Source organism: Saccoglossus kowalevskii, chromosome 13, assembly GCF_978046115.1.
Source record: "Saccoglossus kowalevskii chromosome 13, keSacKowa6.1, whole genome shotgun sequence".
Taxonomy (NCBI): Eukaryota; Metazoa; Hemichordata; class Enteropneusta; family Harrimaniidae; genus Saccoglossus; species Saccoglossus kowalevskii.
The window spans coordinates 24423412-24447247 of record NC_140653.1 but is presented as its reverse complement, the minus strand read 5'-3'; the positions used below and the strand labels follow the sequence as shown (position 1 = coordinate 24447247).

General features: G+C 34.4%; 1 protein-coding gene across 1 annotated transcript in view; it reads left to right on the top strand.

Moving 5' to 3' along the window:
* LOC102805807 (serine/threonine-protein kinase ULK3-like) overlaps positions 1 to 23836 on the top strand; it is a 75480-nt gene that overhangs the window by 23506 nt on the left and 28138 nt on the right. The window contains exons 12-14 of the mRNA XM_078010980.2: positions 3161 to 3236; positions 9293 to 9381; positions 10965 to 11028. Coding sequence (XP_077867106.2) covers positions 3161 to 3236; positions 9293 to 9381; positions 10965 to 11028 — 229 coding nt within the window. The remainder of the gene's footprint in view (positions 1 to 3160; positions 3237 to 9292; positions 9382 to 10964; positions 11029 to 23836) is intronic.

The window sequence follows — 23836 nt, the reverse complement described above, 5'->3', positions numbered from 1 at the left end:
TATATTGTACTGATGTATATATTGTAGTGATGTATAGATTGGTAGTGGTGTATATATTGTAGTGGTGTATATGTTGGTAGTGGTGTATATATTGTAGTGGTATATATATTGGTAGTGGTATATATATTGGTAGTGGTGTATATATTGTAGTGGTGTATATATTGATAGTGGTGTATTCATTGGTAGTGGTATATATATTGGGCATGGTGTATATATTGGACATGGTGTATATAGTGGACTTGGTGTATATATTGAACATGGTGTATTTATTGGACTTGGTGTATATATTATACTTGAATGGTGTATATATTGGTAGCGGTGTATATATTGGTAGTGGTGTATATATTGGCATGGTGTATACAGTGAACTTGGTGTATATAGTGGACTTGGTGTATATATTGAACATGGTGTATTTATTGGACCTGGTGTATATATTATACTTGAGTGGTGTATATATTGTAGTGATGTATAGATTGGGCATGGTGTATATATTGTAGTGGTGTATATATTGTAGTGATGTATAGATTGGTAGTGGTGTATATATTGTAGTGGTGTATATGTTGGTAGTGGTGTATATATTGTAGTGGTATATATATTGGTAGTGGTATATATATTGGTAGTGGTGTATATATTGTAGTGGTGTATATATTGATAGTGGTGTATTTATTGGTAGTGGTGTATATATTGTAGTGGTGTATATATTGTAGTGATGTATAGATTGGTAGTGGTGTATATATTGTAGTGGTGTATATGTTGGTAGTGATGTATATATTGTAGTGGTATATATATTGGTAGTGGTATATATATTGGTAGTGGTGTATATATTGTAGTGGTGTATATATTGATAGTGGTGTATTTATTGGTAGTGGTATATATATTGGGCATGGTGTATATATTGGACATGGTGTATATAGTGGACTTGGTGTATATATTGAACATGGTGTATTTATTGGACTTGGTGTATATATTATACTTGAATGGTGTATATATTGGTAGCGGTGTATATATTGGTAGTGGTGTATATATTGGCATGGTGTATACAGTGAACTTGGTGTATATAGTGGACTTGGTGTATATATTGAACATGGTGTATTTATTGGACCCGGTGTATATATTATACTTGAGTGGTGTATATATTGTAGTGATGTATAGATTGGGCATGGTGTATATATTGTAGTGGTGTATATATTGTAGTGATGTATAGATTGGTAGTGGTGTATATATTGTAGTGGTGTATATGTTGGTAGTGGTGTATATATTGTAGTGGTATATATATTGGTAGTGGTATATATATTGGTAGTGGTGTATATATTGATAGTGGTGTATTTATTGGTAGTGGTGTATATTGGACATGGTGTATATAGTGGACTTGGTGTATATATTGAACATGGTGTATTTATTGGACTTGGTGTATATATTGGTAGCGGTGTATATATTGGTAGTGGTGTATATATTGGGCATGGTGTATATAGTGAACTTGGTGTATATAGTGGACTTGGTGTATATACTGAACATGGTGTATTTATTGGACTTGGTGTATATATTATACTTGAATGGTGTATATATTGGTAGCGGTGTATATATTGGTAGTGGTGTATATATTGGCATGGTGTATACAGTGAACTTGGTGTATATAGTGGACTTGGTGTATATATTGAACATGGTGTATTTATTGGACCTGGTGTATATATTATACTTGAGTGGTGTATATATTGTAGTGATGTATAGATTGGGCATGGTGTATATATTGTAGTGGTGTATATATTGTAGTGATGTATAGATTGGTAGTGGTGTATATATTGTAGTGGTGTATATGTTGGTAGTGGTGTATATATTGTAGTGGTATATATATTGGTAGTGGTATATATATTGGTAGTGGTGTATATATTGTAGTGGTGTATATATTGATAGTGGTGTATTTATTGGTAGTGGTGTATATATTGTAGTGGTGTATATATTGTAGTGATGTATAGATTGGTAGTGGTGTATATATTGTAGTGGTGTATATGTTGGTAGTGATGTATATATTGTAGTGGTATATATATTGGTAGTGGTATATATATTGGTAGTGGTGTATATATTGTAGTGGTGTATATATTGATAGTGGTGTATTTATTGGTAGTGGTATATATATTGGGCATGGTGTATATATTGGACATGGTGTATATAGTGGACTTGGTGTATATATTGAACATGGTGTATTTATTGGACTTGGTGTATATATTATACTTGAATGGTGTATATATTGGTAGCGGTGTATATATTGGTAGTGGTGTATATATTGGCATGGTGTATACAGTGAACTTGGTGTATATAGTGGACTTGGTGTATATATTGAACATGGTGTATTTATTGGACCCGGTGTATATATTATACTTGAGTGGTGTATATATTGTAGTGATGTATAGATTGGGCATGGTGTATATATTGTAGTGGTGTATATATTGTAGTGATGTATAGATTGGTAGTGGTGTATATATTGTAGTGGTGTATATGTTGGTAGTGGTGTATATATTGTAGTGGTATATATATTGGTAGTGGTATATATATTGGTAGTGGTGTATATATTGATAGTGGTGTATTTATTGGTAGTGGTGTATATTGGACATGGTGTATATAGTGGACTTGGTGTATATATTGAACATGGTGTATTTATTGGACTTGGTGTATATATTGGTAGCGGTGTATATATTGGTAGTGGTGTATATATTGGGCATGGTGTATATAGTGAACTTGGTGTATATAGTGGACTTGGTGTATATACTGAACATGGTGTATTTATTGGACTTGGTGTATATATTATACTTGAGTGGTGTATATATTGTAGTGGTGTATATATTGTAGTGATGTATATATTGGACATGGTGTATATATTATACTTGAGTATATATTGTTCATGGTCTATATATTGACCGTGATGTATATATTGTTTGTGGTATATATCAAACATGGTGTATATATTGGTCAGAGAATAATACCTCACAGATTTGCAATGTGAAAGCAACATTAAGTCTAAAGAGAAACACAACTGTGTTTTTATATATTTTCATATAGGCACAACCCAAAAGCGAGAGCCGTATGGTGATAATTTATACATTGCGCATAGACACACTTTCAAGTTGTATTGTAACAAATGAATTTATCATGTTTTCTTTCACAGGAAGATGAAGAAGAGTTTGAGGGCGCTCTTCATATGTACCAAGAGGCATTGGAGATTTTACTTCCTGTTTTAGCATGTAAGTGATGTTCCTGTATGTTAAGTGAATTAATCTCTCATTTGCTTCTGTCGATGTTAAGATACTCATCTTTATGCCCTCTTTTGTAATTAATGGACCAGATGAGGTTTGTAGCCGGAAGTCGTGAAGTATCGTCTCATTAAATTGGGACAATAAATTGACAAAGGGATCACCCCATATAATCTGGTCATTAATGTACTTTATATATTGATGTCTTATGATTTCCCTTGTTTCAATTAAAGAGCGACGCTGTGATCCATAACTTTTTTCTCGTCAGTGTTTCCTGTAAGCCTAATTTACATGCAACTTGTTCATTAACCTACATGTAGCTAAATTGCACAGTTGTTTTGATTATATAGCTTGATTCTCTTCGAGACATTTACAAATGCTTTGAAATGTTTTTCGTAGGTGTATATACTAAAATGCAAAATTAATACCATACATGAGTGACAATTCAGAGTCACATGTACATGCATGTTTGATGTACCATTTGCATATTTGTGTCTTGTTTTGTTTACAAACCATCACATCTTTCACACTGTATTTGGCTCAGTTCATGGCAAAGAACATAGGGAAGTGTTCACATTAGAACAGTACTACACAGGTTTGACCTAAAAAAGTTTTTTTGTATTACGTGTTACAATGAGCATGTGCAAATGACATTAGATAACTGCAACTCGATCGCCTGAGTCAAACTATTGCCGCCATACTGTCACGTGGTGTACACTGTTCAACCAATCACTAACTTTGCAAAGGCTGGTTGTACAAAAGCAAAACAACAACAAACACTTTGGTGAAATTTTGCAAGTTGGTGTTTGGAATCAATATAATCGATGAGGAAGTTGAGAAAGAAAGTGAAATTTTTTTGTGTTTGTTCTTCACTACAAAAGAAAATCTTAAAAAGAATTAAGTTCAAGTGTAGGGGTTAGTTCACTCATGTAGGCTTGCTGTGAGGTGAGTTTCATGCAGTGAGGCTGACAATAATATGCACAGTCTAATTCAGCTGACAATAAAATCTTTATTATAAAATTGTTATATCTTTAATGAGATGCAACATTGTCTTCTTAGGCTGGCAATGAGATGAAACATTGTCTCCTTAGGCTGGCAATGAGATGAAACATTGTCTCCTTAGGTTGGCAATGAGATGCAACATTGTCTCCTTAGGCTGGCAATGAGATGAAACATTGTCTTCTTAGGCTGGCAATGATATGCAACATTGTCTCCTTAGGCTGGCAATGATATGCAACATTGTCTTCTTAGGTTGGCAATGATATGCAACATTGTCTCCTTAGGTTGGCAATGAGATGAAACATTGTCTCCTTAGGCTGGCAATGAGATGAAACATTGTCTTCTTAGGCTGGCAATGAGATGAAACATTGTCTTAGGCTGGCAATGAGATGAAACATTGTCTCCTTAGGCTGGCAATGAGATGAAACATTGTCTTCTTAGGTTGGCAATGAGATGAAACATTGTCTTCTTAGGCTGGCAATGAGATGAAACATTGTCTTCTTAGGCTGGCAATGAGATGAAACATTGTCTTCTTAGGCTGGCAATGAGATGAAACATTGTCTCCTTAGGCTGGCAATGAGATGAAACATTGTCTTCTTAGGCTGGCAATGAGATGAAACATTGTCTCCTTAGGCTGGCAATGAGATGAAACATTGTCTTCTTAGGCTGGCAATGAGATGAAACATTGTCTTCTTAGGCTGGCAATGATATGCAACATTGTCTCCTTAGGCTGGCAATGATATGCAACATTGTCTCCTTAGGCTGGCAATGATATGCAACATTGTCTTCTTAGGTTGGCAATGATATGCAACATTGTCTCCTTAGGCTGGCAATGAGATGCAACATTGTCTCCTTAGGCTGGCAATGAGAAGCAACATTGTCTCAGGTTGGCAATGACATGCAACATTGTCTCTTTAGGCTGGCAATGAGATGCAACATTGTCTCCTTAGGCTGGCAATGAGATGAAACATTGTCTCCTTAGGCTGGCAATGAGATGAAACATTGTCTCCTTAGGCTGGCAATGAGATGAAACATTGTCTTCTTAGGCTGGCAATGATATGCAACATTGTCTCCTTAGGCTGGCAATGATATGCAACATTGTCTTCTTAGGTTGGCAATGATATGCAACATTGTCTCCTTAGGCTGGCAATGAGATGCAACATTGTCTCCTTAGGCTGGCAATGAGAAGCAACATTGTCTCAGGTTGGCAATGACATGCAACATTGTCTCTTTAGGCTGGCAATGAGATGCAACATTGTCTCCTTAGGCTGGCAATGAGATGCAAGGTTGTCTCCTTAGGTTGGCAATGAGATGCAACATTGTCTCCTTAGGCTGGTATGAGATGAAACATTGTCGTCTTAGGCTGGCAATGAGATGCAACATTGTCTTCTTAGGCTGGCAATGAGATGCAACATTGTCTCCTTAGGCTGGCAATGAGATGCAAGATTGTCTCCTTAGGTTGGCAATGAGATGCAACATTGTCTCAGGTTGGCAATGAGATGCAACATTGTCTCCTTAGGCTGGTATGAGATGAAACATTGTCTTTTTAGGCTGGTAATGAGATGCAACATTGTCTTCTTAGGCTGGCAATGAGATGCAACATTGTCTCCTTAGGCTGGCAATGAGAAGCAACATTGTCTCAGGTGGGCAATGACATACAACATTGTCTCCTTAGGCTGGCAATGAGATGCAACATTGTCTCCTTAGGTTGGCAATGAGATGCAACATTATCTCCTTAGGCTGGCAGTGAGATGCAACATTGTCTCCTTAGGCTGGCAATGAGATGCAAGATTGTCTCCTTAGGCTGGTATGAGATGCAACATTGTCTCCTTAGGCTGGCAATGAGATGCAACATTGTCTCCTTAGGTTGGCAATGAGATGCAACATTATTTCCTTAGGCTGGCAGTGAAATGCAACATTGTCTCCTTAGGTTGGCAATGAGATGCAACATTGTCTCCTTAGGCTGGCAATGAGATGCAACATTATATTCTTAGGTTGGCAATGAGATGCAATATTGTCTCCTTAGTTTGGCAATGAGATGCAACAATGTTTTCTTCTTTTAGCAGTGACATGCAACATTGTCTCTTTAGGCTGGCAATGAGAAGCAACATTGTCTCAGTTTGGCAATGACATGCAACATTGTCTCTTTAGGCTGGCAATGAGATGCAACATTGTCTCCTTAGGCTGGCAATGAGATGCAAGGTTGTCTCCTTAGGTTGGCAATGAGATGCAACATTGTCTCCTTAGGCTGGTATGAGATGAAACATTGTCGTCTTAGGCTGGCAATGAGATGCAACATTGTCTTCTTAGGCTGGCAATGAGATGCAACATTGTCTCCTTAGGCTGGCAATGAGATGCAAGATTGTCTCCTTAGGTTGGCAATGAGATGCAACATTGTCTCAGGTTGGCAATGAGATGCAACATTGTCTCCTTAGGCTGGTATGAGATGAAACATTGTCTTTTTAGGCTGGTAATGAGATGCAACATTGTCTTCTTAGGCTGGCAATGAGATGCAACATTGTCTCCTTAGGCTGGCAATGAGAAGCAACATTGTCTCAGGTGGGCAATGACATACAACATTGTCTCCTTAGGCTGGCAATGAGATGCAACATTGTCTCCTTAGGTTGGCAATGAGATGCAACATTATCTCCTTAGGCTGGCAGTGAGATGCAACATTGTCTCCTTAGGCTGGCAATGAGATGCAAGATTGTCTCCTTAGGCTGGTATGAGATGCAACATTGTCTCCTTAGGCTGGCAATGAGATGCAACATTGTCTCCTTAGGTTGGCAATGAGATGCAACATTATTTCCTTAGGCTGGCAGTGAAATGCAACATTGTCTCCTTAGGTTGGCAATGAGATGCAACATTGTCTCCTTAGGCTGGCAATGAGATGCAACATTATATTCTTAGGTTGGCAATGAGATGCAATATTGTCTCCTTAGTTTGGCAATGAGATGCAACAATGTTTTCTTCTTTTAGCAGTGACATGCAACATTGTCTCTTTAGGCTGGCAATGAGATGCAACATTATATTCTTAGGTTGGCAATGAGATGCAACATTGTCTCCTTCGGTTGGCAATGAGATGCAACATTGTCTCCTTAGGCTGGCAATGAGATGCAACATTATCTCCTTAGGCTGGCAATGAGATGCAAGGTTGTCTCCTTAGGTTGGCAATGAGATGCAACATTGTCTCCTTCGGTTGGCAATGAGATGCAACATTGTCTCCTTAGGCTGGCAATGAGATGCAACATTATCTCCTTAGGCTGGCAATGAGATGCAAGGTTGTCTCCTTAGGTTGGCAATGAGATGCAACATTGTCTCCTTAGGCTGGTATGAGATGAAACATTGTCTCCTTAGGCTGGTATGAGATGAAACATTGTCTTCTTAGGCTGGCAATGAGATGCAACATTGTCTTCTTAGGCTGGCAATGAGATGCAACATTGTCTCCTTAGGCTGGCAATGAGATGCAAGATTGTCTCCTTAGGTTGGCAATGAGATGCAACATTGTCTCAGGTTGGCAATGAGATGCAACATTGTCTCCTTAGGCTGGTATGAGATGAAACATTGTCTTTTTAGGCTGGCAATGAGATGCAACATTGTCTTCTTAGGCTGGCAATGAGATGCAACATTGTCTCCTTAGGCTGGCAATGAGAAGCAACATTGTCTCAGGTGGGCAATGACATACAACATTGTCTCTGTAGGCTGGCAATGAGATGCAACATTGTCTCCTTAGGCTGGCAATGAGATGCAAGATTGTCTCCTTAGGCTGGTATGAGATGCAACATTGTCTCCTTAGGCTGGCAATGAGATGCAACATTGTCTCCTTAGGCTGGCAATGAGATGCAACATTGTCTCCTTAGGTTGGCAATGAGATGCAACATTATCTCCTTAGGCTGGCAGTGAGATGCAACATTGTCTCCTTAGGCTGGCAATGAGATGCAAGATTGTCTCCTTAGGCTGGTATGAGATGCAACATTGTCTCCTTAGGCTGGCAATGAGATGCAACATTGTCTCCTTAGGTTGGCAATGAGATGCAACATTATCTCCTTAGGCTGGCAGTGAGATGCAACATTGTCTCCTTAGGTTGGCAATGAGATGCAACATTGTCTCCTTAGGCTGGCAATGAGATGCAACATTATATTCTTAGGTTGGCAATGAGATGCAATATTGTCTCCTTAGTTTGGCAATGAGATGCAACAATGTTTTCTTCTTTTAGCAGTGACATGCAACATTGTCTCCTTAGGCTGGCAATGAGATGCAACATTGTCTCCTTAGGCTTGCAATGAGATGCAACATTATCTCCTTAGGCTGGCAATGAGATGCAACATTATCTCCTTAGGCTGGCAATGAGATGCAACATTGTCTCCTTAGGCTGGCAATGAGATGCAACATTGTCTCCTTAGGTTAGCAATGACATGCAACATTGTCTCCTTAGGTTAGCAATGAGATGCAACATTATCTCCTTAGACTGGCAATGAGATGCAACATTATCTCCTTAGGCTGGCAATGAGATGCAACATTGTCTCCTTAGGCTGGCAATGAGATGCAACATTGTCTTCTTAGATTGGCAATGAGATGCAGCATTGTCTCCTTATGTTAGCAATGAGATGGAATATTATGTTAGCAATGACATGCAACATTGTCTTCTTAGACTGGCAATGAGATGCAACATTGTCTTCTTAGACTTGCAATGACATACAACATTGTCTCCTTAGGCTGGCAACAAGATACAACATTGTCTCCTTAGATTGGCAACAAGATACAACATTGTCTCCTTAGGTTGGCAATGAGATGCAACATTGTCTCCTTATGTTAGCAAGGAGATGGAACATTATGTTAGCAATGACATGCAACATTGTCTTCTTAGGCTGGCAATGAGATGCAAAATTGTCTTCTTAGGCTTGCAATGAGATGCAACATTGTCTTTTGCAGTGAGGTTCGTCTAGACCGCCTAGGCTTGTAATAACATGTATCATATGTCTCCCTAGGCATGTAGGGAGATGGTGTTAGCCTAATAATTTGTAACATATATTGCTCACATTTGTTAGTGGAACCTAAAGGTAAACGAAGAGATCTACTACACACTGAAATACAGAGAATTATGGCAAGAGCTGAAAATATAAAGGACTATCTAAGGGTAACTTTACTTTATTTGTCTATCTATCGAAAAATACCCATTACTTTATTATTTATGTTCTACTTTTCAAAACAGCTTTCATGAACCAATGATTTATAAAATCTTAATTTCTTTATGATATTATTTACTTTATTGCATTCTTAGAAATAAGTTTAAAGCAATGACATGACATAATAGATGAAACAAAAATTAGCATGTGATCACTTGATATAAAGGGAACTGAGTAAAATATAAGTATTGATATGTAAATTTTATGTTATGCAGTGGTCTTCTAAAAAAGATATTTGTAGTTATTAGTGTGTGTGGATTATTACTACAGACGTAATTACATTATTACATTATGTTCCTCTGACCATGCATGAAATTAAACCTTTATTTCATGATAAATATGTAAATTAGTTTAATCAAAATAGTTCTTAGTCTTGATATGTTCGTATTGCTTCTTTGATGTGATGAAACGATATTTCTGAATTTGCATACATCCATTTGCTCATGCAAACGATCATGTACAGTAATACTGCTGAAATAATATTTGTTTGTATTGAAACGGCTTGTCTAAAATAAATATCTTTCTATTTATAACGTGGATTCAGATAATAACACTGCAGCTGATCAACGTGCAGGAAGTATTGCATCATAAAAGTGTCTAGAGATTGTTAATAGGACATTTTTGAGAAATAAAATCTCTGAAACTCTGCCTGCCATGACTGACTTACAAATTTTGAATCCCGAGACAAATACTTGAGCCTGGATCTTTAAATTCAAAATGGCTATCTGTTGGGGTATCTATTGTATGAAAAAAAACAATATATCAAACTACCCATACAGTTACAAACTGGTCAACATTATATTCATGATCAAAAAATTGTTTTTTATTTTTCTTCGGAGTTTCAAATAATTATTGTGTTTATAACACCCATCCTTAATAACATTGTTTACTTTTTCTTTGGATTAGCCAGAAACACTAAATGATATATTCTGTGATATTGCATTTATATGGCAAAAAAAATACTTAAAGTGAGGGGGTCGTCACCTGCGCACGCACGGGAATTAAGTCCTAAGCGACTAAAACAACACATGCTAAAAACGCAAAGGCTCATGGGTAGATGCTTGTTTGTAAACAATGACACGCTATGGCCATATGGCACATGCGCAGGTGACGACTCCCCCGCTTCAAATTGGTAAATTGTGTTTCGGTATATTTTCTATTAGTGGCACATACCATTATGCAAATTACAGGTGTTTTATGCTCAGAAAAAGTAATTTTTTAATGATCCACTAATACAACAAATGGGATTTTTTTTTTTTGTATGTGTCTCTATGGAGATGTGCTTCTAATTGATAAAATATTGATTTACTTAGAGATAAAAATAAGACCCTTTGAGTAAAGTCAAGTTTTGTCACTATTCACAAAATTTACGTGCTTCATTATTTTTTTTCACATTTTATCAAGATGTGTTGCCAATAGGGAATTATGTCAGTTTTCTCCAAACACAAAATAGCCATCAAAATTATGAAAAATAATTTCAACAGTAGCTTTTCAATGGATGGTGGTAAATATTTTTTTTCTGTTATCATTACAGATTGGATCATTCAAGATTCGGCAGATATCAATGGAAGACTCCATCAGACCAGACACACCCTCAAGTAAGTTTTTTTTTTTATTGCTGCAAAATTATTTATTTATTAATATTTAAATTAATATCAGTAAACTATAATGTGTGTTTGATTGACATCAAAAATATTGTCACTACATATGTGCATGTAATTGAAAAAATTGAAAACGCTTCTGCTGAAACCAAGCTTTTTTGTACGGTTACATTTTTGTAGATCTAGTTATGTACAAAGTCTGAGAGAATGTAACATTATCAAAAAAGACAAAAGTCTTTGTTTTATTAAGAAAATGAAACTGATTTTATTTGATATCTGTTAAGTAGGCGTCTGAGATGCTCATTTCATGCCAAAGACCGCTGAACAATTTCAGCCTAAAGCTTTTTCTGAACGTCTAATGAAAATTGCTTGTGTATTTCGTGGTTCGAGCCTGGAAGGGTTAATTCAGTGAACTTCCAATTTTTTTATTTCATCTTCAAAACGGCAAGCTAATCACGTTCGTCTGCTACTTGTTATGCAGGGCATTCTGTCTCAGACTCTAATCTGATGTTATTTGACCTCTCCAAAACTATAGGCCTTAGGCTCAGTTCTTTAACCTTTTCACCACCAGACTTTCTCGCCCCAAATTTGTCTGCATTTTTTCTTATATTCTTCAATATTTCTGGAAATGAACCCCAATTTTAGAGCCAATAGATAAAATTTGAGTTAATTTTCAGTTTTTACTCAAAAAATTTGTCTACTTTTTTCCCAATCTTCTGAAGAAAAGTGCAGCTTATAAACCGAACTATTTTGTGAATTTGTGCTGGAAAGATTGATATTTGAAGGTATCCCTCTACGATGCAGATCAGTTCTTTTCACAAGAATGGTGAACAGTGTTGTTCAGTTTTCAAGAATATCGAACATGTCATAACTGCGGCACTTTATTTTCCTATGACCCATATCGAACATGGCATAATGTCAGGACTAAAACACTTTAATTTTGTACCTTATTCATCACTTGAGTGTTCTTTCATATAAGGCTATTTTGCATTATTGAAATGCGATACGTACAACATTGTTGGTTTCTCTGCTGTTTACTGCACATCTGTAATGAATTAGATTGCATGTGTAAGTAACCTTTATGCGTGACTTAACAAATTCAACATCTGCCGATCAAATCTCCACTCGAAGACTTCTCCCAGTTATAAGTAAATTATCACCGATCAACTGTTTCAATCAACAAATTATTAAATAACACAAAAGGTGGTATATTGAGCTTCAAGTCAAGCAGAATTCCCTATTAAATTTCTTTTATTCAAAACCAGTACCACGACAAGGAGGAGAATAGAAAAACGTAATTACATTGCTCCTCCGATATCGATTCAGTAAATGTTTAAATTTTGTTGGTTTATCTTGATTAAATAAATTATGGTTTTTCTTAACATCAAGTATTTTCATCAGTTATCATACTATGTGGATTGTGATACTGTGTAGAATCTAGGGCATTTTATTTTCTTACTGTAAATGTTGATGAAAAGAATGGTATATGAAGAATTATCTGCAAGCGTCGTGATTGTCTTCCACTCTCTAAATTTCAATCAGTTACATGTAGTTTCAAACATTGATAGGGGTATTCTCAAATTGTCAGTGGTCGCCACAAAAAAAAGAAAAAAATTCTGTAAACTCAATCTTAAAATGTTTAATTGTAACTTGCCTCAATATTTCTTCTTTTATAGAAAAATGATTGCAAAAATCAAAGTTATCTTTTGTTTTTAGTCAAATTTCAAATAATTGAGACAAGTTCAATGTGACTAAATTCAATGATTGAAGATATCAGATATGCCAACTAAGTTTTAAATCTTATTAATAAGGTATTTGTGTCTTGCAGTCATGACAACCAATGTTCAATCATGAAATATAAAATTTATTTGAGGGTCACTTATTGCCTTTTTTGTTATTTTTTGGAAAGTGAAAAGCTAGCTGAAATCCTGTGGACAGCTAGCTGAAAGCATGTGGATAGCTAGCTGAAAGCATGTGGACAGCTAGCTGAAAGCATGTGGATAGCTAGCTGAAAGCATGTGGACAGCTAGCTGAAAGCATGTGGACAGCTAGCTGAAAGCATGTGGACAGCTAGCTGAAAGCATGTGGACAGCTAGCTGAAAGCATGTGGACAGCTAGCTGAAAGCACGTGGACAGCTAGCTGAAAGCACGTGGATAGCTAGCTGAAAGCATGTCGACAGCTAGCTGAAAACATGTGGACAGCTAGCTGAAAGCATGTGGACAGCTAGCTGAAATCCTGTGGACAGCTAGCTGAAAGCATGTGGATAGCTAGCTGAAAGCATGTGGACAGCTAGCTGAAAGCATGTGGATAGCTAGCTGAAAGCCTGTGGACAGCTAGCTGAAAGCCTGTGGACAGCTAGCTGAAAGCATGTGAATAGCTAGCTGAAAGCATGTGGATAGCTAGCTGAAAGCATGTGGACAGCTAACTGAAAGCATGTGGACAGCTAGCTGAAAGCCTGTGGACAGCCAGCTGAAAGCATGTGGACAGCCAGCTGAAAGCATGTGGACAGCCAGCTGAAAGCATGTGGACAGCTAGCTGAACCCATGTGGACAGCTAGCTGAAAGCATGTGGACAGCTAGCTGAAAGCATGTGGACAGCTGAAAGCTAGTGGAATTGAGAGAATTGGTAATGGTTTAAAACATAACAAATTTATTCTGAGTGCAGTAATTTGAAACAAAATAGAATACCTTTTCCAACAAATCACACAAATTCAGACCACCAAATCTTTGACATTATAGCCCCAAGACCCCAATAAAGCTCTTTGAATGATCTCAAAGTGCAACTACATGTATAATAAATCAAGGGTATAGGACTCCTATAGGAAAAATTCCTGTAGGATTCCACAGATATTTCTATAGGATTTCTATAGCACAAAAGTATAGGATTTTATAATTGATTCATGTCACATAAGATTTCATGAAAAGTCTTTTAAGAAACTTTTGTAAGGGATGACTGAGGTATAACTTTATAACATGGGAAAACTTTATTATAATGTAAAATGGAAATCATGGCCTGGTTACCTGAAATAATTGCCAAGCAGTTAAATAATTGTGTGTAAAAATTGATTTAAATTTTACGATATGATATTACAGAAAGTGATGTTATGTGGTGACTTTCTCTATTAATCTTCTGATATATCATAACAACAACCCGATTGTTACGTCAAAATCTGATGAAATAAAAGATTCAATCCAGGGTACTATTGGGGTTTGTTGTAATGCAATATCTACTGACTTTAAGTCCTGAAACATGATATGTGGGGTTCGATGAATTCTAAGCGCTCGCAGGATCTTGAATTATTGAATTCTTTACAAAAATAATCTGCACTTGTCTGGACTCAAAATGTGAACATCTACATTAAAAATTAATTTATGCATACACTTGCGATATTTTGTTACTTTAGAAGCTGCTGCAACTAGATGTGCTTTCATTTTATAAAACGAAAGTAAAACTGATCTTTAAAGATTCTAATCACATGAAATGCAACAGTGATGATGTAGAACAGTTTTTTTCCAGTGTTCTGCATCACAGGCCAAACAATTTAGCACTGTTTATGCGCTTGACACAAAATCTGAAATTAATATGAGTAGCTTTAACCTCATGTTAATATGGGAAGTAGAGAGTACAATGATTTTGTACACACTAGATTATCATCCTTTATTGCTTAATAAATATCAGGTGGAACCAGAGTTTATTTTTTTCTAGTTCTCATCTTAAAAAAAAAAAAAAAAATAAAGCTGAAAAAAAGACATAAATCAGAAAAAATATTTAGATTGGTGAATCTATTATGTAAGATATGGGTTTGTGCAATTAGTACTTATTATATGCATTGTCAACATTTTAGAAACTTCTGATTATTCAAACACAACATCAACCAAAATAATGCTCAATAAATCTAATTTTTGGCTTGAATTTAGCAGGTATTAAATAAAAAGTATGGATACTTTGAATCGTGGGAACTATGTTTATTTGATAACATTACCTGCGTACTTGATGTTTGTGAGCGATTATGACATTTTACATTTTTTCGTTTCAATTTATTTGAGGAACTTATTTGCATATTTGGATTATTTTAAGTTTTTTTTGAATAAAATGTGAACAGACTTAATTATGGAAACATTTTACTCAAGACTTAATTATAAAAGATTCATGTACTGCTCATTATTGATTTTCAACATGTTTTTAATTTAAATCTCATTTGCATATTCAATTAATATTTGTGAACTATAAATGAGTTAATAGTGTCTACGAAATTAATCTGCTTATTTGCATAAAATCAATATTTGTGAATAAAGATTGAATGAATTTTAAGGGAAATGATCCTATATTTGATATAACTGTCTGAGTTTGTTATAAATTACCTTATTGTGATCTTGAGACTACTATATAATGGAACAATTTAATGGCATGAATTGGAGAAACTACTTTTTCTCAATAATTCTGTGTGAATTCATATATATCACAACGCTATTCTAAAATGTTACCAAGAAAATTTTGAAAAAAAACACACATTCAATCATGATTAAATGGAAGACCAAAAATATTCAATCCATCAAATACTTCACGTAATAGACCGCAAGAACCTATAGATATATGAAATCATATTCATTTTTGGTTCAACATTTCTCTTTGTTTTGTTTTACCTGAGCTCTTGGTAGTCAGATCCAGGCATAAGGCCATTACATCAATCTATTGATGTAAGTGCGCCCTCTATCATGCCAATCTGACCATGCTCTACTATGTACTTGTGTGTATATGACATACTTTCATATACAAATGGTCATCTAAAAAAGTTGAGCAGTATCTGTTGTATTTACAATTATTAAAGTCGCACTATATTTTGATTTTAATTTAAAAGTAACAATATGGTATATTGAGGCTTTTTTTAAACGTAGAGTCAAAATTGGCAGTTGTGCAGTGATTCTGTATGCAGGAAATAATTTAGATTTTATGATTAATCAAATCATGAAAATTGATTTACTTGAAATTTAAAGGGTGGTGGTTTTCACGCCGTGTCTTGTTCGATATGGGACTCATAGTGACGTATACAACACGTTTATATGAAATTTGAACACGAGCTGCATGATGACCACCACCTTTTAACAGTATGAGAGGCATGAGTAGTTTGGTAAATGCATCAACATGTATAGTAATATGAAAGTGCAGTAAATAAGGAATCATGAAAACTTGAAATACTTGAAATTTAAAGGGTGGTGGTTTTCATGCCGTGTCTTGTTCGATATGGGACTCATAGTGACGTATACAACACGTTTATATGAAATTCGAACACAAGCTGCATGATGACCACCACCTTTTAACAGTATAAGAGGCATGAGTAGTTTGGTAAATGCATCAACATGTATAGTAAAATGAAAGTGCAGTAAATAAGGAATCATGAAAACTTGAAATACTTGAAATTTAAAGGGTGGTGGTTTTCATGCCGTGTCTTGTTCGATATGGGACTCATAGTGACGTACACAACACGTTTATGTGAAATTCGAACACGAGCTGCATGATGACCACCACCTTTTAACAGTATGAGAGGCATGAGTAGTTTGATAAATGCATCAACATGTATAGTAAAATGAAAGTGCAGTAAACAAGGAATCATGAAAACTTGAAATACTTGACGTGTACTTCAAATTACTCGTTCATATCAGTTGATCCTATTAGAGCATTTGCGCTGTACGCTAATATATCAACCACATATTGCCATGCCAAAGCCAAACTTGTTATTTTAAGACAAATTATACTCTATTAGTCCTACTAAGATTAAACACAAACAGAGTTATTTAAACAAGCACTAAGACATGGAGAGATTATTCGTGATTGCAATACTGCAGATAACAAGAAGCAGCGTGGATATTTTTTCAAGTACGTACTGCTTCAAAGTTTCGCTCCATGTGCTGTTGATATTCTTTGACTCAAGGTAAAAAACTAACACAGATATCCTATAGTGTGGATTAAATATTGCAAAATATTTCTGCATCAAAAACAATAGGACACCACGAATGTGACAGTATATGTATTTACCGCACTTATTTTCGATAAGCACCCACCCCTAAAAAATCCTGATTTTCTGAGTTGAGGCCCCTGGGCGCTGACGCGGTCGAGTACGGTATATGATAATAACAGTTGTCCACATTGCCATGTTATGCATTTCCCCAGTACGACCAAGTAAAAAAAAAACATGTACACATTTTTATTTCATGAGCAGTTGTAATCATTATGATTGATAATTACATGTAAATGGGAAAAATGAAAATGAAGGAATTGCTATAATTCATATTCATAATTCAGTCAGTTCAATTTAGATTAATGTATAAATACACAGTGGGAATGAGAATTAGTGATTAGTTAAAAAAAGTAATTAAAATTGAAATTTTATACTGTAAAAGGTTTGTGTCTTTCGTGTGAATTAACTTGAATTACAGGAAGCAAGAGGCAATGATCTCATTGTTTAGATGTATTATTTTTGTTGAATTAATTGCAAAGACTGCAAAGCGAATATCCACTTTTGTCACCTTTCAAAAAATGAAGCTGCTTATTCATCCAAAAAATTGTAGGTAATAGGAAAATATTGTCACTGATGTTCAAAATTATCAAAGAAATTGTAGAAGAAAAAACATAAAAATTCACAAAATTTTGCAACAAAAAGTTTGCCTTCAAAGGGTGACATTTTTTTCAAATAAGATGCTCAGCTAAAGAGACCAGTCTAATAGTCACACATGATTGCACTGTAGTTAAAAAATCTGCAAGTAAAAATTTCCAGAATTTCTTGTTCAGAAATCATCCCAAATATTATCACAGAATTTGTAGAAAAAATAATTTGCATAAAAAGTTCTATGAAATGAACTTATTAGTTTAAAAATTGAGTTAGAGTAGAGAATGCTAAGTTGGTAACCTAGGCGATAGAAAGGTTAGATTGGAATCGCATACTTAACTATTCCAATGAACAATGTTCAGTGTTTTATTTTTCCATTTGTTTTGCAAATACAGTCAGTAATTGGTTGTTATGTGATACTGCCATCAATACTGTCCAATCTCCCTCTGCTAACACTACACTGTTTGTCCTGATCACTTAGTAAAGCTGTCTGCTGGGAGAGTGCAGCTAAAATGGAGTCTGATGATGATGTCTTAATGTTTTTTGCGTCTCCTTTACATTGCATTTCGCATCAATCATCTTGTCAAGGTGCTGGGTATGCTGCAAAGAATCATAATTTTGTAACGTGAATATCACATTATATATGGTATTATTAATATTAATAAATGGAAATAATTATAATTCTGGGATTTGTTTCATCTATATGCAGTATTCCTATTACCATGGTATGAATAACAAGCTGAAAAATTGTTTGTCACCCCAAGGACGCTTCAATTTTTGCCACCAAAATTTTGAATTTTTTCTGTATTTTTCTGTAATTCTTTGGTAATTTTGAACCAAATACACGTCATTTTTTTTTGCCAGTAGTCTCAATGATTTGATTTTTTTTTGAAAAAAAAAATATAGAAAAAAATTATGCTGTGTGAAAGATGGCAGAACTTGACTTCAGCATGCAGCGGGTTAAGATTTTTTATGTATTCAAGTAAAAAACATTTTTCTTGTAATTACAGCCTCAAACTAAGTATAATTTTAGTTTCGTCGATTGGTGTTTGCGGAAATTCAGTTGTTATACATTCAAACACTTTTGTAATACTTCCACTGTTTGATTGTTTTTCGTTGACCCGATACTCTTCAGTAATTCCTAGATGTACTCTGTCATCGGACTTCAGGTCACTTGGTTATTTCTAACAATGAGAACATAAATCAATTAAAGAGTGGCAAGGGAAAATGCATAAATAATTTACTTGTAATTAAGACAGTTTTATCAGTTACTATATTTACTCTGAGCCATAACATTTTTGGTACCAGGAATGTTTTAAAATTTTGTAATTTAAGTGCAATTCGTGAGGGAAGACCAAATTTTAAGAATACCGCTGTGACTCTGTCCGTCATATGCACTCCACTAAAAATGTCATTGCTAACAATTTTGTGTTTTTTTCTGACTCAAAAAAATTTGCAGAAAATTTTACAATTGTGTAATTAAGAATTAAGTTCTAGACTTATTGAATCAAAGACCAAAGCTTTGAGTTATTTTTTTGTTAATTTGCATTAAAGTTGTATCCTGAGGTAATTCTTGAAGCTTTATTGGGACAATTATGTGTAATCGCTTGTGGTTTGAATTTGCAGAAAATATGAAGTAAATATTAAATTTTCTATGATTTTCGGTGATTTCAACTTCTGAATTGATTATGTGTTCAAATTTCATTTGCGTTTATATTTGAGTTTAATTTTCTGACTCAGGTAGACTCACAAAGATCCTTTCTGAAACTTGGTAGTATAGGACACAATACTTAAGAAATATTTCACATAAATGTCCAAATAAAGTCGTAGGTATGACGTCAGAGTGCAACTCTAGTAATTCGTTTGACATCATGGATTAGTATTTTCAAGAAATCTCTCTTTTTTTTCTTTTTAATTCCATATTCCAAGAAAGTCTGAAACTGAGAAACTTAAATGTGTCACCATGTAATCATGCATTTATCCATCTGCATCTATATTTCAACATTCTGGGTCCAATCAATTTTTCCATGTCATGTATACATCAAATGGAGTAGAATCGTGACCAAAAAAAAATACTTCAAATGTATTCACCATGTGAGTGGCACATAGGACATTAAAATTACAATATTTGCTGAAAAGTATTCTTATTCTGCTGGTTGTCTAAATTTTGACTCTGGTTTTCACACCGTTCAACAAATAATTTCACAAGAAATTGCAGCGAAACCAATAAACAAGATTGGTTATGTGCTATATAAATATAATTTTAATGCCCACACTTGGTTGAGCCTAGTCAACCCCCTATTTATGAAATGGTTTAACCCAACAAAATTTAATGGGTAATACACTGATCATTAATTTAATCATTGAACATTAACAGCGTTATATATCATGACACCTTTGTGCTATTATACTGGTAATATTTTTAATTAGATTATTTAGTTTAATGTCACTTTCACATTCAATTATGGAACCAAATTCTCAGAAAGCATTAAATTACTCACCAATTTTTGTCACTGTATTTATTTGATGAATTTTATAAACTAAATTTCCACTTTGTTTGGAGAGCTGCAAACACTATATTCAAAGAAGTAGGATGTGCCTAGCGAAATGTACTGAATTATTCTGTACTTAGGGGGTTGTTTAGCCATCCCACACACATAAAAGTATGAAATAGAAGCCTGCATATATATCATATATATTTCATTGGCCACACATTATTCATCACCTTTTCTATAGACCTGTGGGCACATTAAAGATCATATGTTGACTATCAGTCATGTTAGCTCTTATTCTCTAAAGTATTGTTTTATCATTGGCTTTTTTTTTTAATGTATGTAGAGTAATATTTCTGGATTAATTAAAAAAAATCAATGTTTCTAGTTCCCATGTTTGATATATGGATTCTCACTGTACTGAGTGCGCTATTAAAAAAAGATTTTTTTTCTACAAATTTTCTCAAATGTAAATTTACATTGCATTAAATATGTATTTCTAAAACTGATAATTTCATAAATCATCATGTGACAAAACAAGTTCATCAATTTTTGTGCCCAAAAAAAAACAAAAACCTCATTTTGGTGGGAACACTCAGAAACAATGAAGCACCATTAATAAAAGTTTTCTGACATAACAACAACTCAATCTAACTGTATAGCGAAAACGTGCGTGGCTATCATCGTCTACTTTAAATTCAAGAAATGTAGCTAACGGTTTCCATCAGTAAAGTAGCTAATAAATTTATATGATACCTGAAATAAACACCTCATGAATGCCAAATAAAAACGACCTCGCTGCCACGTAGACTTACTATAGGGCTGAGATTTGTGAGCAAATGAATTGAACTCCATAAATAGAACTGTTTGATTACTGGTAATAGAACAATAGACACTGACCAAATGAAGATAGACTCAGTTCAATATCGGATAATATTAAAGGCAGGACGTATGGATGATGAACAACCCTAAAAATAGGAATTTATAAAAAAAAAAAAAAAAATTTATAAAATATATTTCTTTCAATATATCATATTTTCTCTATTTATTACTCATATACTTTATAAGTGATAAGGTGTTTCTATGGTTACTGTAAAATTAAAAGTTAGCGAATATACTTTTTTTCTTATATTTTACATTCAACTCATCAAATATGAGTGAAAATAAATTTCATACAAAACACCCAAAAAGCCTTTTCAGTGAAAATTAATTCCAGCTAAAATAAAGTATTTTACAGTAACTAAAAAAATATGTCATTTTGGATTAGCTTTTGTAGCTATCTATTTGCTAAATTTTATTTTTTCTAAATCATGCTAGTTTTATTTTTGTTTTTTTGATACAATTACCGGTACTAGTTTTGTTTCGGCATTCATAAACTTCTTCTTTTTGCATTTATCAGCTTTCTTTTTGCATTTTATAGTTCATTAGCATTCTTTCAAGCATTATATTTTTCCAAACTAAAAATGAAGGGGTAAAATATATTAGCAAAATGTTTGTAATTGTCAACATCTTCATTACTTTTTCTTGTGATTACAACAAATTGTTATCTTCAAACTTTATAAATATTATAATCAACCATGAAATCTGTGTCAAGTTTGATTTGTGATTGTCATCAAATATGGCCAGGTGGCAGCCATTTTAAATATGGCTACCCGGTAAATAGCAGCCATTTTTAATATGGCCAAGTAACAGCCATTTTTGATATGGCCAAGTAGCAGCCATTATTAATATGGCCAAATGGCAGCTATTTTAAATATGGCCAAGTGGCAGCCATGTTTTAATATGGCCAAGTAGCAGCAATTTTCAATATGACCAAATAGCAGCTATTTTAAATATGGCCAAGTGGCAGCCATTTTAAATATGGCTAAATAGCAGCCATTTTTAATATGGCCAAGTAGCAGCCATTTTAATATGGCCAAATAGCAGCTATTTTTAATATGGCCAAGTAGCAGCCATTTTTAATATGTCCAAATAGCAGCTATTTTAAATATGGCCAGGTGGCAGCCATTTTCAATATGGCTAAGTAGCAGCCATTTTTAATATGGCCAAGTAGCAGTCATTTTTAATATGGCCAAATAGCAGCCATTTTTAATATGGCCAAATAGCAGCTATTTTTAATATGGCCAGGTGGCAGCCATATTAAATATGACCAGGTGGCAGCCATTTTTAATATGGCCAAATTGCAGCTATTTTAAATATGGCCAAGTGGCAGCCATTTTAACATTCAACATGAATAAATTCTAATACTTGTATGTCTTCACAGTGATGTCTGATCTGATTTCATTAGTATTTATCGGTAATGATAATAAACGCAGGTGCACATTATTTTGTTCATAATCCAATATAGCTGTCTGGCAGCCATTGTTTGCCATTTATTATATCCAAGTCCTTAATTATTGGCAATCAATTTTACTTACAACAGTGTTCACATATTGCTTGAACCTTAAACTCAATGTTGTGCGTAGTATGAATGCGTGTTACATCATTTTCAGTGACTTGTTTTATTGAAACTCTAAATTTGGTTATCAGTTATCATTGCATTTTAATATTCTTTGATATCTGTTCTTGACAATAATGATTTAACTTCAACTGTGCTTCGATGAATATGATTTCCTTCAACAAACTTTCATTGAATATAAGGGAACCTATCATTTTTGCGATTATTTGCTTATAAATTCTTTCCTCAAATTATGTTTTAATCCTATTGGTCGAAAATTAAGAAATGTGAATTTTTAAAATTATGACGTAAACAAATTACGCTACAAAGTGCAGATATCTAATACTAATATATTAACACTAATTTAATACATAAATATATCTTGTTTCTTAAATTTGTGAAAAAACAAAAACAAAAAAAACGCTTGAGTATAGAAACTTCATTAGATTATTCAGTAATCCATGCAGGGCTTAAAAAACAATAAATCTACGTTATTAGGTATCTGTTACTATGCAAAATCAATTTAAAATCCAGACTAGCAAAAACCTTGTCAAGTCAGAGTAATGAAAATTTACAGTGTTTTCGCTCGGCAGTCGTATTTTTGTCTAGGCTGATTTGAGAGATTAGGTATGAACTACCCTGATGTCATGCTTGCCTGCATATTGAGAAAAATAACGCTGTTAGCTCGTAGATAGGCACGCAGATTTTTTACCTATATATATATTAATAATCATCTGGTCGTAATTGAGTCACATAATACATTTCTGTTGTCTAGCTGATCACAATCACTTGCTTATTTTGTACGCAGTTAAAAACTATGCACTATGCACATAGGACATGAGTCATTGTGTAATCTGAAGTCGAGTACTGGATTTTTACCGCCATTCAAAAAATGTGTGTCTACCAAACGGGTCCTTATCTTGAGCCAAAGTGTCTGGACTCTCAGTATTCATTTTTGATATATTTGTTATTGCGTAGTTTATTATTCTCAAAAATCAATTAAGAGCGCCATTCAACTGATTAGTAGTCATAACATAACAAATCATTAGTTATAGCAAGAAAATACAGTCGAATCGAAGCATACATACAAGGCAGAATTTGATATGTCAAACAAAACATACAAGCTGCTCTCTGATTGGTTCGACTGGTGTTTTGGGTTGGATAGCCAATCAGGCAAAAATCTTTATTATTATGTATCTGTTACCATAACGCCATAAGTTACAGCGTAATTTTGTGGTATTTTACAGGGTATTTCATCCTACCATATTAGG